This window comes from Fusarium falciforme, chromosome 10 (assembly GCF_026873545.1).
Source record: "Fusarium falciforme chromosome 10, complete sequence".
NCBI lineage: Eukaryota > Fungi > Ascomycota > Sordariomycetes > Hypocreales > Nectriaceae > Fusarium > Fusarium falciforme.
Window position 1 is genome coordinate 2,606,880 of NC_070553.1, and position 13,829 is coordinate 2,620,708.

General features: G+C 53.6%; 3 protein-coding genes across 3 annotated transcripts; 1 reads left to right on the forward strand and 2 right to left on the reverse strand.

Moving 5' to 3' along the window:
* Positions 1-231: 231 nt before the first annotated feature.
* NCS54_01268900 (MMS1-N domain-containing protein) lies at positions 232-4,654 on the reverse strand (the record flags this gene model as incomplete). Its single annotated transcript, XM_053157915.1, has 5 exons — positions 232-2,048; positions 2,104-2,420; positions 2,481-3,007; positions 3,063-4,193; positions 4,427-4,654. The coding sequence occupies 5 exons, from the start codon at positions 4,652-4,654 to the stop codon at positions 232-234; spliced, it is 4,020 nt and encodes a 1,339-aa protein (XP_053013890.1).
* Positions 4,655-8,958: 4,304 nt separating this feature from the next.
* Positions 8,959-10,415, forward strand: NCS54_01269000 (Rab-GAP TBC domain-containing protein; the record flags this gene model as incomplete). Its single annotated transcript, XM_053157916.1, has 3 exons — positions 8,959-9,265; positions 9,342-9,497; positions 9,562-10,415. 3 exons carry the CDS (start codon positions 8,959-8,961, stop codon positions 10,413-10,415), a joined length of 1,317 nt encoding a protein of 438 aa, XP_053013891.1.
* A 316-nt stretch (positions 10,416-10,731) lies between these two features.
* Positions 10,732-12,826, reverse strand: NCS54_01269100 (Hypothetical protein; the record flags this gene model as incomplete). The annotated part of the gene is made up of 3 exons (XM_053157917.1): positions 10,732-11,871; positions 11,919-12,313; positions 12,364-12,826. The coding sequence occupies 3 exons, from the start codon at positions 12,824-12,826 to the stop codon at positions 10,732-10,734; spliced, it is 1,998 nt and encodes a 665-aa protein (XP_053013892.1).
* Between the last annotated feature and the right edge of the window lie 1,003 nt (positions 12,827-13,829).

Consider the following 13,829-nt stretch of genomic DNA (forward strand, 5'->3'; position numbering starts at 1 on the left):
TAATTGCTATCCTGCTTTGATTCGCGAGTATAGGCGACTAATTTTGAGTCCCTTAATAATATTGACAAAACCCTTTTTAATACAACGTGATCCCCAGGCATCATGTTATTCTTTCCATCTTGTGACTGGCTACACTGCCTCATATATCAGTAGCAGGTTCCCTTCAGTGCACAACTCCAACTCAGCATTAAAGCCTTAAATCCTAGCTCCAAATGCCCATATATTCAAGCTTCAGATAACTGGCGCTAAAACATGCTCCAAGATCTCGTAGCCCAGCTCGAGATACTTCTCATGTCCATCTTCCCCGTCAATTCGAAACGCCTTTGTGTGTTTTCCTTCATCGATGCCATCTAGATACTCGCAAAACAAATCCAAGCCATCCCCCATGGAAACCAACGTTTCCAAAGCGCGTCGGTCAAAGCAACGTTTCAGAACATCGCCGTCAACGTGCATCTTGTCCGGAACCATCTGAGGCTCGAGATCCAAGTACATGTCCTCATCCTCATGCCTCTTCTTCTTTGAGTCGTTGCCGGGCTCAAAGGGGCAGATGTCTTTATCGTGCTTTGCCAGGTTCTGAACAAGGCGTAAGAATCTCCACAGGTCGAGGCCTATCAGTGCAAAGTGCTGTAGCGAGCCATCGAGGGACACGCCCAACACCTCGGCCTGGTCAACCGTACTGAAGAGGGTGTTGTATTGCCGCTGGCGGTTCGCAGCCACCCAAAATGGGCGCGTGTGCCCGCGCTGGAATTTCCTTATCGACGTGGGCAACTTTCCAGAGACGACAACCTCGAATTCCCTGTTCCGTTGGCCCCGAGGAACCCAAACTCCGGAAAAGTCTGCCTGGCTGGTCGAGAGGAGATTCAGTGGCCACTCGTCAAGCTGATCCTCTGAATCCCCCATCTCAACCATATGAGACATGTACCGCACAACCTGATCACAATGGATGAGGGAGGCCTCCGCGTGCTCGGATTCAACGTGGAGGTCGATGACCAGCATGGAATGCATCGCTGTCAAGGCAAAGACTTTGCTCCCCTCCACACGCAGTGAGATGGCAGGAGAGTCTAGTCGGAACTCTTTCATCGGCTTCAGCCTCTTTTCAGCGAGGTCGAGAACCTCCCATTGCAAGGTATCACCGACGCAAAACAGGAGGCCCACAGCGTCTCCCACAGCCGAATAGACGGGTGCTGAAAAGCCCTTCTTCTTGTACCGGGTCCAATACTGCAACTCCCTTGATGGCCCGTTCTCCGTCTCAACCTTCTTTTCTTTCACGGATACAATCATCAAGCGGCCTTGTTGCGTGGTCACGATGAGGAACGGGAAGGTCTTGCCATCCTTGACATAAAGCCATTCGTTCAAGCCGAAGATCTTGTCTCCTACATGGCCTAGCCCAGAGATGTGCTGAGATGGTTTCTTGCTCTTGTCGGAAGCGCTCGAAATTGTGGCCCCTGAGTCAGGGTCGATGAAGGAAAGGGTCGAGCGATCTTCCTCATCAAAGTGCGCCACCACCAAGCACTTCCAGGTCTGGGAGTAGATGACTCGCACCGGTGTTCCGGCAAGGGGAATGCTGCGGGGAACGGGGCCGACGTGAGGCCAGATATCCACGAGAAGGATCCGTGTTCCAGCCAGCAACATCAAGGACATGTGTTGGGGATAGTTGGAAAGGCTGTCTGCGAGGCAATGGACTGCGTGAATGGGCGGCGCTGGCAAGGATGGATCACTGGAATCAGTCGGCCAGATAAGGTTCTTTGTCTTGAACTTGGTCTCTTGCTCCGAAAAGTCCGTCATCACCCATAGACTGTTGTCACAACAGACGAAGAAGGCAGGGCCTCCGGCAAAGGGACCTGAAGCAGGAGACACCTTCGTAGGTGCCAGGCCAAGCTGCTCAACAGTCATCGAAATATCCTCAATCCCATCGTTTGAGATTCGAACGGTGACTAGGTGACCACTCCTGGTTCCGAATACGAGTATGGTCTTGTTTGGGCCATCGTTGACTGCCGAGATGCTTGTGAAGGCCTCCATTCGGAGCTGGAGCTGCTGAGCATCATATTCTAAGAACCAATTAGTTTCCGTGGGCAACACTTCAATCCAACATGAGGACAATACCGCAATGTGACACCATACTGTGGCTTCTAACCTCTTGGACATCCAGAGTATAGTTGAAAATCCATGGTGTACCGTCGATAACGGAGCCTACCACGATATATGTGTCGCCTAAGAGGGTGAAGAGAGAAAGACATGTAACCTCTCCAGCTGTGTCTACCGAGGCAACTTTTGTCACATTCATCTGGTCGATCCGTAGGACATCCAGACGTGATGCTTGGCCGTTATGCGAGGAGATGACGACGATATCATTCTCACAACATGCGTTATCTGCAACCAGAGAATCGAGTCCGCAAACATCGCCGTGTGTATGCCGGGAGCTGAAGTTGGTTAGCCATCCCTTGCGGATCTCACATGTAGATTATAAGAGTGCTGGAAACAAGGAGAGTACTTGCCTTTGTGAGGAGGCAACCAGGCTAGTGGACGTCTCTGTGACATGTACAATTGTTCCTTGGTCGTTTTGGCAAACGGATATCGTTCGCGAGTTGGTATCAAAGGGTGAGACCTCCGAGGACAAAGCGCTGGCATTGCTGAGATTAGCAGGAAAGTGAAGGACATCAGAAGAATGTGGCATTGAGAGGATGGCATAAAAGCCTCGCTCTCCTTGACTCTCCACGGGGAACATCCATGACTGGCGGACAACCTGGTCGTAGTCAAATTCTAGTCCGATTCTGGCTTGAATGCCCCATCTCAGCTCCGTTAAGCTGGACCGGGGCCCACGACCCGAGGTGCAGAAAATTCGATCCGGCTTTTGAGAAAGAATCGGCGACAGTTTAGATCTACCCGACCGATCCTGGCGTGCCACCCCATCTGTCCAAGAATCGTTTCCGTCTGTCGTGGCCATGTCGACAACGGGAGACCAGTTGGCGATCGTGCTTACTTGCTGGGGGTCACTTCGAGCGGCAAGCTGTTGTACAAGGTCAGTCGCCTGTGATCAGGGGGCTCCTATTAAGTCAGTTTACCTTCCAGATGCCCCCTGGGCCTGATTCGCCACCAATAATGAACACGTCTGAGAAGACATCATAGGCCGTTGTAAAGGCGGTGGAGATATTCGTGCTGATCGTCCCAACGGTGGTCACTGATGGAAGAAGGTCTGCTGAGTCGAGCTCGATATGGGCAATGACGCCGTCTTCGCGTGCCAGATAGATGATGTCCGTCTTTTCAAAGTACTTGTTGAGGCGGAACGGTCTTGCCCAGGCAGTCCAAAGGGGGCCGGCAGCTCCATGATGCAAGTTGGTCTGGCTGGGAGAGTGCGTTTCCAGAGTGTCAAACGAGGTCTGCCCTGTAAAGGCGTTCTTGACAATCCCAATGGCATGTTCGGAGACAGCGATGAAAGCAGTATTGATTCTCAAAGGTATGATCATTAGTGGCATCCGATGTTCCTTTGGAAGTGGCGTTCCCGCCTTCTCTAGTTTGAGAATTCCCTCAACATCATCGCTGGCCTCCCAATCATACACCACCATTCGGGAAATGTGAGACCCCCGGATAGCCTCACGCCGGACAATGATGATAAGGAGGATGATGTGGTAGTCATCCTCAGGTCGCGGATACAGAAACTCCAACTTGTGGATGATTCCATCGGCAATTCGGACCTTGAGGTTTTTGACAGGTTGATAATATCCTTGGAGCTGGTACTGAGTGCTCATGTTCGCTAACGTTTCTAGCTCGTATATGATGAATGCGCCCTCGGCAGAGCCAGCAGCTATGTAGCGCGAAGATGGGTTGATGATGAAGTGGTATCCCAGGTACTTGAGGTTCCTAGGGCTTTCATACTTGGTGGTGACGAATTCGAGAGTATGATCCGGGAGCTCTCGAACGAAGAGGAATACCATATCAGAGGATTCGAGGATCAATACCAGAAGTTGGGGAGGAAGCGGCTGACGGGCGTTCCCTTCATGTGGCTTCGGGGCGTCTTGCATGAGGATATCGGCGTCTTCGGTCTTGATAACGCTGGAAGCTGTACCATCGGGGCCGCCCTCAGGAGGTGTTCCGAGAACAAGGGCATTTCGGATTCTGGAGCCGAAGTCGGCTTTTCTTATGACCTCATGGGCTTGTCCATCATCGCGAAGCTCACTGATTTGAACAAAGTGATCCTGTTTCCATTAGTGACAGTCCATCGGGGTAAATGTAAACAGCAGAAAGGGCGGGACATCTCAACACATGGTGTTCAACTTTCGACCACGAGGGCCACTCCAAACAGTGAGAACACACAATGCCTCTAGGTTGGAGCGAGATTGAACGTCTAGGTTTAGGAACAAAAGCACCAGCCCCAGAGTTCAGAACATTTAAAGTTGTCGCAAGATTCGCACAAGGAGACAAGACTTACGCCGACAAAAGCAACATCATTGTGAGAACGGGATCGTATCCAGACGGGAAGAACCCAGTGAACAACGGGGCTCTCGATTAGGGTTCTAGTTAGAACACCACAGACAGGAGGTTCGGCACGGGGCTTGGGATTGGTCTTGGGCGCGGTGGAGGCCTTCAGGGCATCCTGGAAGTTGACCGTCTCTGTCACCCACTCGCCATCTCTGAGAACACTGCTCTGGAAAGCCATGCTGGCCGCTTCATGGCATCAAGGGGCTAAGAAACTGAAGAAAGGGCGGTGGCCAGAGGAGCAAGATGAAGAGCGTCGGTGAGGGTAGGGAGTCCGAAGGTGGAGAGAAGGTTGCTGGTAGAGAAGTAGGCCACGCGGGGCATGCGAGTCGCCCCCAATACTGCGTTACTGGGTGGGAGAAACGAGTATCTAAGTAACGACGGCTTGGACGAGACGAGGTGAATGTCGGTCTTTGGTGGCTCATTCACAGGGCGCTTGCCTGGCCTAGTTCGGGCTGGTGCGGTCCTCTAGAGGGTTAAGGTGAAGCGGCACTGGTCCAAGCACGCCAACAACACTTGATGGCCTCGACGAAACTCGAAAAGCCGGGTGCCTTAACCAAGCAAGAGGGGCGGAGGGGCGTGAGTTGCTCCCGGACAGAGCTCGGAGGATCTGGACAGGCGCGGACAGGGTATATGGGCAGGCCCAAGGCAACCTGCAGGACAACTGGTTCACAGCTGGTACAAGGGATCCAGCGACTGGGAACAAGTCGAAGTCAGAACCAGCTGGTAGCAAGGCCGACGTGTCGATCCAGGACAATGCGTGGTGCTGGCCTGGGGTGTTTTAGAGAGGCCGAAGAATCTCAGACCAGACCCAATGTTTTTTCCTAGAATAAAGTTTCTGCCAAGTAGAAGAAAGGGGTGTGCCGAGTAAAAGAGCTCGGTCGATGTTGTTGCTGTTCTGTTCGGCCCCAGATGCCTCTGAAAGGCCAACAGGTCTCGCTTTTAAAGGTTGATCGACCTGGGCGAGCTGAGGGCGCTCGCTCCAGTCACGACTATTGATCAGGGCGGCTGTGACTGTCGTTGGACAGAACACTCGCGGAGGCAGGCACAGAATCAACCAGGTGACGACGCTCGCGGTATGAATGATTCTGCCACCAGAAACGGAAACGTGATGGAAGGATTGCAGTTTGTCTGAGGCCTGATACTGCTGAGAGAGGTTCCATGTGGATGGGCGGGAAGTGTGAGATTTAGAGGCACCTCAGATTCTAGCGCCCGACAGCACCCGCCGTCCACGGGTTAGGAAGGTACCGAGTACAGCGCACCCTCGGTGACAATAGCGGGTGGGCTGGCAGAGAGGCCAGGCAGTTCGAGGAACGTGCTGAAAAGCGGACAGGCTGGCTGCAGGTTTCCTTGGAGGCTTGGTGCTTCGGTCCTCTGGATGCCCCCCAACCCATGGATGGATGGATCCATTGCACTCAAATTCGCAATGAAACATTGGTGTACCTGCGACGTGGCGCCGAAGTACCTGTGGTGCACCAAGGGCGGTGGAGAGCTGCCTCCACTGAGGCTTGCACCAGCCAGCCTGCACCAGCTTCCACCACCAAGATTGCACACCCACAAAGCCCAACCCCCAACCGCGAGATGGATCCTCAACCACCACCTACCTACCTAGCAAACACACCAAACGTCCAGCATGCCACAAAGACCGCTGCGCTGCGGCTGAAGAATCCTCTCCTTGTGCACCTTCCAAATTCAACCCTGGATCCCTGCCAGCTTTCCCGTTCCCCGTAGATACCGTGACGATCCGATACCCGAGCTCACAAAGGAGCAGCATCATCGAGCCTCGGAAGATTTCGACTGGACAACCGGACCATCCACAAACACCAGCTTCTCGGTATCCAGAACAAGACGCAGTGCACATTATGGATGATCTTATGGAACGCGTCATTACTATGCAAGCAGTCAGCCAGCCGGCAGCCTGCTTTCGAATCCCCCGAATGGATGCCCAAGAACCAGGACCTTGGTAGCTGGGGGATGCGCTCCTGGGGCGGATTGAGCCCCCGGTGAGTCGCGCAGCTGTAAGCATCGTTCGCAACCCCTGCTGTCGTGGAGGTGATCGGATCCTACAATCCCTTCATGCAGCATGCCTTCACGCACGTCTCACCCTGTGTCAGTAGCAAGGTCTGCTTGTCCTTGGTCAAACCTGGAACCGTTTGTGCTTCGACGGGTAGTTGGTGTTCTGAGAAACGTTGCTCGTTGGACCAGTATCTTACACCGCACTCCCACGGATAGAATATACAACTATTCTTAGCAACCTATTTAACTAACTATGGGTATAAACAGGCAATCGAAGCCCGCATCCGCCGAGATCGGAATGCCGGATCTGCCACCCGATCCCAGAGAGGCTGTGAAATGTCCTTGCCGTCATTGACCGGTCTCTCCAGGCCAACCAACGCATTTGCTTCTTGTCACTCTCCCGCAGAACATGCATGTCCTGCTGTCACACCGACTTGCCTCGCCAAGGTTGTGGCTTCTCTCGTGATGACGTCTGTCGGCTCTGGTCACGGCTTTTGTGCTTTTTCCTCTGGTCTCGGTTGTCTTTGGCGTCTCAGGAGGCACGCTCCGTGAGTTGTGAGACTGTTGGTTGCCGCACTCTGGTGTTGTGAGCTGAAGCCGAGAGCAAGTCACCATCGCATCTTTACCGTGTCATCTCCTAGATCTGTCTATATCAGGATATCTATATGAAACATAAAACAACAGGACTGTCGTAGTTGGCAATAGTTTATCCTATGGGTATCGGCACCGGGCGTGTGGAAGCCGGTCTCGCTTGGTGAGAACAACAGGAGCGCGGCTATCTGCTGTGCACCCTCGTGAGGTCCGGTGGCTGCATTTTCAAGAACCAAGAGGTCTTTAGGAAGGTGAGAAAGAAGACCAGTGTGGCCAGGGCATGCCAGCCAGCTTTGTGTAGCCCACAACACCCCCATCCCATCGTTGCAACAGGGTCGGGGCCAGATGACCATGGTCCAGATCGAAACTGTAGCCCAGTTGGTGGAGTCGAGTATCGACAAGGATTCGATAGTTCCTTCGCCAGTCTTTTAGATCTCTTGTCCGTCATCCTGTTAATATCTCGCCAGGAACGGAATGCTAGCCGAATGACTCGTACCCGAGACCGTTATTGAAGACTCCAACAAAAGGCACGAGTCAAAGGCGCTACGCTTTCCTCCTCCTCCCAGCTTCACCTGTCTCGATGATATGCTGTAAAACAGAAACAGAATGGAGGTCGCCTGTGTAACGCGAGCTGTCAACTCTGCCAAGCCAAGCTAGGAGAGTTTTTGCTCCTCCCGACTTGACACCTGACAGGTCATCAGAAACTATTCGACGACGTTCTCTGTAATGTGAGGACTACCTTAGCTCCAAGGGGTCGAGTGTCGCTACGACGGCTAAACAACCTATAAGGCGGCAAGACAATGTGGGAGAGGTCTGTGGGGGCGGATGGACGCTTGGGCATTGACCGCTGGCGATCTGCGACCCATGATGTTTCCGGTTCGCAGGTCTCTTCTGATTCGCTGCGTCCGACAACTCTAGAACCGGGGAACATGAAGCACATATCAGTCATTCTTCAGAGTGCCTTTGCTGTCTCAGAAGGTCATGGGCCGAAACCCATCGGACTAGGATTCTAACGTCGCAACCTTGGAGATAGTAACAAGATTGGATCGCCAGACAAAGGGTTTCTATCATGGACACAGAGCATAGAGTCCCAAGGCAAAGAAAGGCAACATGGCATGTCTCAGCCCAATCACCTAGGCCGTGTAATTGTCCAAATAGGTAGTTAGCCCTTCCATATTACTTTTCCAATCCCCCGTCACCCCCATGCTGCGATCAGCCCGACCCCCGAGACGCATCCATTGACGGATATCCGTGACGCATTTTAAAATGAGGGAGGAGTTGTGGCTGAAGCAGGTGGGAGGCCACCCATTATCAGCAAGAGCATCGACGATAGGCTTGATCATGTCTCTGAGTACGTAATAAACATGAGATTTAGAGTTGAAGCAATTGATGAATCCATGAATGCATCTGATATGAACAAATGAAACTACAAATCGTGGTCGAGGCAGAGAAAGTCGACGTGGGAGTTGGGCAGGTACGTACTAAGCTTGCATCAGCTGGGCAGGGATCAACCTTCCAACGCAGCCACTAAGAGAAGCTTCTGCAACACTCTCGTGCTTCACTCACACAGCAAGTGACACGAATCACTCTCTGTCTGGCCCCTTGCGACGACGACGCCCAAGCTCATCAACAGCAGAACCCAGATTCGTCACATTTCATTTCGTTTTAGGGAAGCAGGAGGAAAAACTCTGAAGCAGGGGGGACTAAACTACCTATATCGGATCTGAGCCAGGCCAGACCAGACCGTTCTGTCTCTCGGCCATGGTGTGAATTGGCTTCCAGTCCATTCATTTTTGCATCCGTCCGATATCCCTCCCCCATCCGTCCACATCCACCTTTTTGTTTTTCCTGACACACCATTTGCCCGCTCATGCTCTGATGGACCCAGCCATGGACAATCCCCGTCGAGGAGATCCCCCAGCGCAATCGCAATCGCCGTCGCCCTCGGTCAGCGGCCGCCAGACTCCGGCCGCCATCAGTCGCACCAGCAGCAGCAGCCTCAACTCCAGGTCAAGATCGGGATCATATGCCGGCTCCAGCCACGACCGCAGCCAAGACGATGCCTTGTCGGATCCCAAAGCCGCCGAGATTCTCGACGCCTGCAGATGGAAAGACATTGGCCGTCTGCGATCCCTAGCTGAAGCCAGAGGTGGATTCCTGTCGGATGTCTTGCGCAGGCAAGCCTGTATGTCTGTCTTATTTCCGGCTGGAGCCACTGCCTTCCTAGTATCCGTACTCCATACTTACACGACGTCTACTAGGGCCCATATTGCTCGGTCTCGATGCCCCTTCTAGTTGCCAAGAGGATCTAGCCTCGTCACAGGATGCCTCTGCAGACTGGAAAGATTTGCCTCGTCATCGCGATGAAGATCAGGTTCAGCTTGACGTCAACCGTTCTTTCATTTACTACCCAAACAGTATGTATCCGCCTCTTGTTTCTCTGAGGATCACAATGAGAGCATGGGACTAATGCGGTGATAGATGTGTCCGATGCAGAGTTGAGTCTGCACAAGTCAGAGCTATCCTCCCTCATCACCGAAGTTCTCCGTCGGTACCCTTACTTGTGCTATTTCCAAGGCTATCACGATATTTCCCAGGTCTTGTTGCTGGTGCTGGCACCGCCATGGAGGGCTCGTGTGCTTGCCCGCCTCTCCGTCCTGAGGATACGTGACTTCATGCTGCCGAATCTGGGCCCAACAACCGCTCAACTACGCCTTCTTCCCGACATCCTTCATGCTGCCGATCCAAAGCTGCGACGACACCTCTCGGGCGTCGAGCCTTTCTATGCCCTCGCAGGCACCCTAACCATGTATGCCCACAACATTGAGGGTTATCGAGACATCGTCCGTCTGTTTGACGTTTTCCTAGCTCGGGAACCCGTCTTCAGCGTGTACGTATTTGCTCAAATCATCTTGGACCGCCGGCGAGAGATCTTCGAGATCGACGAGCCGGACATGCTACACGTCATCCTTGGCAAGGTTCCCTCCAAGATGGACTTGGACGAGCTCGTGGTCAAGTCGGCACAGCTCTTTGAACGTCATCCCCCCGAAACACTTCGGTACTGGAGACAGATATCAGATTCCAGTGCTCTCAAGACGGCCCGCGATGTCGAGGCCTGTGCGAGGCAGACGATGGAAGACGGCGAGGAGCTCTTTGAGGAGCAGCTCCGGGAGCTCCAATGGGCGGAAATGCAAGACCGTGTCAAGTCGGCACTGTGGTCTTACCGGCGCCCAGCAAAGGCTATCGGTATGGCTCTCATGGTGGGTGCTTTGGCCATCTACCTTCGCCGCAACCCCGCCATTATGCATCAAACCGCGGCCTTCTTCTCTCGATAAACAGTCGAGCTTTGTTTCGTTGACTGTATAACTTCTACTTTGCTTCTTCTTCTTCTTGGGATTGGCTAGGGTTGGGGTACAATGTGGCATAGAATCTGGGCAAAACTGGTGTGTGAGTGTGTGTGTTCATTCCGGATGGTCATAGACTTTTATAAATAAAAAAGGGGCAAGCTCCGTCTAGCACGAGACCCGTCATCTTCACCGAGACGCCATACAAATATCTTCCCATGATTACGCTCAAATCAGCAATGGGGTTCGCAAATCCTCATGCTCCCGTTAACCCGTCTTTTCCCTCTCCAGATATCACAAAGACCCTCTAGGCTGCCTCCTGGAATTGAGCTTTGAGCTCCTCAAAGTGCTCCTGCTGCTCCTCGGCCAGCGTCCCGCTCTCGTCGCTAATGATGGTGAGTATGAGAGAGTAGTTGTTGTAGAGGAAGCGCCCACTCTTGCGCTTGTCGCCGTATGACTCGGCCTGGCGACCGAGGAAGGTCTCCACCTCAGAACGTAGACGGCGAAGACTAGCAACGACGGGCCCATCATCACCGGCATCAGCGCTGAGGGCTAAGAAACCATGGAGCAACTGGCCGAAGCGCTGCGTCACAACGTGAGGCGCAGCGGACAGCTTTGCCTGGTCCGCGCGATTGGGCTTCGAGGGCACAGCGTTGGTTAGGTGGCGGACCGAGTCGCAATGACGATCCATGATGACCTGAAGGCGAGGCCATAGGAGCATGGTGGTGGCGTTGATGTAGCCATCAACAGCGGGGACCTTGCGGCGCTGGAGCTCAAAGGCAAAGTGCTGGTTGAGGCGGATGCAGAGGAGCAGGCCGAGGGCGTCGTAGGATTCTCCGACGAGAGACCTAGAGAGGGTCTGGCCGAGTTCAAAGGTGGGTTCAAAGACATAGTTGAAGTTCTTTGAGATCTGGCCAAAGGACAAGGCGGGTGAGAAAAAGGTGGCCATGAAGGTGTATTCGGCAGTGGCATTGTCGATGAGAGCGAGGTTAAAGTTGCGGAAGGGGACCTCGAGGTAGTGTGTCGACTGGTCCTCCTCGGCGAGGTACGAGGACAGGGCGGCTTGACTGTTGGTCTTGAGGAGGTCGATGCGACGGCCAAGGTTGAAAGCGTCATGGGGTGGACCTGGAGCCCGGGAGCTCGAGAGGACGGTGGCCTTGCGAGTTATGTCCTCGTGACCGAGTGTGTCGTTCTTATCCAGGATGTGTAGTTTTATCTTGCCAAGTGCCTTTTCATACCGGGTGAACTGATTGAGGTAGTACCATCGCATCGTGTTCATGTACGCCAAGGCGATCTCATTGGCAAGGGTAGGATGATGCTTGTGAAGAAAGGTGAACAGGTCTTTGAAACGGAGAAAGTTCTGTTGTTGGATGATCTGCGCATTGATGTGAGGCGATCGCAGAGCCTTGATCTGAGCGACGATAAAGTCGCGAATGCGCTCAATGGCCTAGTTGGGTCAGCAGGGATACTGCGAGCATTGGGTCGCATTCGTACCTTGAGTATGAGTTTCTCCAAGATCGGTTCAAGATCCTTGGCCGCCTTACTTGGCCTCGTCTCAGACTTCTTCTTGAAAGAAGCAGTTTTCCGATCCAGCTCTGCGAGCATCTTGGCCCATGTCTCGTCGATGTGCCCCTCAGAGATCTTTGAGATGACTTCCGGAGACAGGCTCAGCTCCTCGACCAGGGGTCCCAGAGCCTTTTCAACCTGTTTCCGATTCTCTAGTCTCCTATTCAAAGCTGTCGATCGGGTTTGCAGAGACTCGATGTCGGCCGATACTGTAGCAAGATCATTGCGGAAACTCGCCAGGTTGATCTCGACCGAGTTGAGGACGTCGTCACATGCTTCTATTGACCGATGGAGATCCTCAAGCTTGGATCGTTCATTCTCGCCTGGGGAACAGTCTTAGTCCATGATTCTCCGTCGCAGAGCTACAACATACTCTCTTCTGCGGTTTGCGGCTTGCGCGTGTTGAAGGTGGCCGGCTCAGGGGCTTGCGACGCAGCTAGCTCCTTTAACGATAGGCCTCCAAAGTCCGCTTCGAAGTCAATATCATCCTGGCTTATGGACTTTTGCTTTGTCGCTGAATCGCTGTCTGTCGAGAATCTGGCCAGCAATGTCTCTAATACTTCAAGAGAGTCTGGTCCCGTCTCGATGGTGGAGGTTTGCCTGAGGTTGGAGCCGTTCGGTCTTCGCGACGAGGATAGGAGGGATGAGGAGGAATCATTGGAGACGAGGGACAGCGAAGAGCCACGGGGAGAGACACCGCCACGTTGGGATGTGATATATGGGCTCAAGGAACTCGAAGTCCTCCGGGGCAGCGGCGAATATGCTCTGTTCCCGGGCTGGGGAGTGGAGGGTCCGGGGTTGCTGGCCGGCCCTCCAGCCAGTCGGTCGAGCCACATGGCGACGGAGGAACGGCGGCGATGAGGACGGGCAGAAGAGGAGAGGTTTGTTCGACGAAGCTAAGGACTCGATTCAGGACCAAGGCATTGTTCATCGGTATCGATAGGGCTGTCGACGAGTCCAAGGGTGAGATGAGTTCGCAAGGCTGTGCTGGGCGCAAAAGGGTCAGCAGCTTGTCGCCAGCTTGCAAGCGAGGCTGTCAACGGCCAGCTTGAAGGACATGTGATTGGACAGAGGATAAGGAGTTGTTGAGCCACATCCCCAGCTTGCCTCGTGTGGCTTGAGCTCCATGGGCCAGGTCGGACAGGTTCTCGGCCTTCCGAGACCCGCCACAGAAAACACCACAAGCGCCACAGGCCAAGTGGGGTCTCTCTAAGCGCACGCACAAAGAACTGACACCCGAGATGCAGCATAAAAAGATGGAGACGCCACGAGAAAGCTTCATCTGCTTCGCGGACGCTGCGGATGATGAATGATGCTGCAGCCTGTCTTGCAGGCGGGACCCTCATCCATGGCAATACTACATGTACGTGGTAGTATGTACATCCGTTGTCGCGGCAATGGGATGGGTTTTCTCGGAAGGCAAGCTGCAAGTCGCGGCGCATTTCAAGGATGATTCTGAGTGTGACCCCGCGCCACGAGAGCATCCATCGGGTATCGATGAGACAGGTTTTGTGCGAAGGGAGGGAGGGGGAGCGAGGATGACAGGAGGCAATGCTCCCCGCGTGAGCACCTGCTGCAGTTGCATGAGGTTTAGTAAATGGACACCCCCTGCGGACCTTGACGCCTTGATGACCGCCGCCGTCGTTGTGCGTTGTGTGTTTGAGTGCTTGGTTTGTTTGGACTGGCAAAGCAAGGAAGCATCCAACCATTCGAGTGTGGACTCTCGTGACCATTTGTGGTTGACCAAGCAAGCAAGGCACGGCAGATGCATCCGGAGCTGAAGGGTTTGCCGCCAAGGGCATTCATTGCATTGCTATTTTCAATCCGAATCCGAATCCC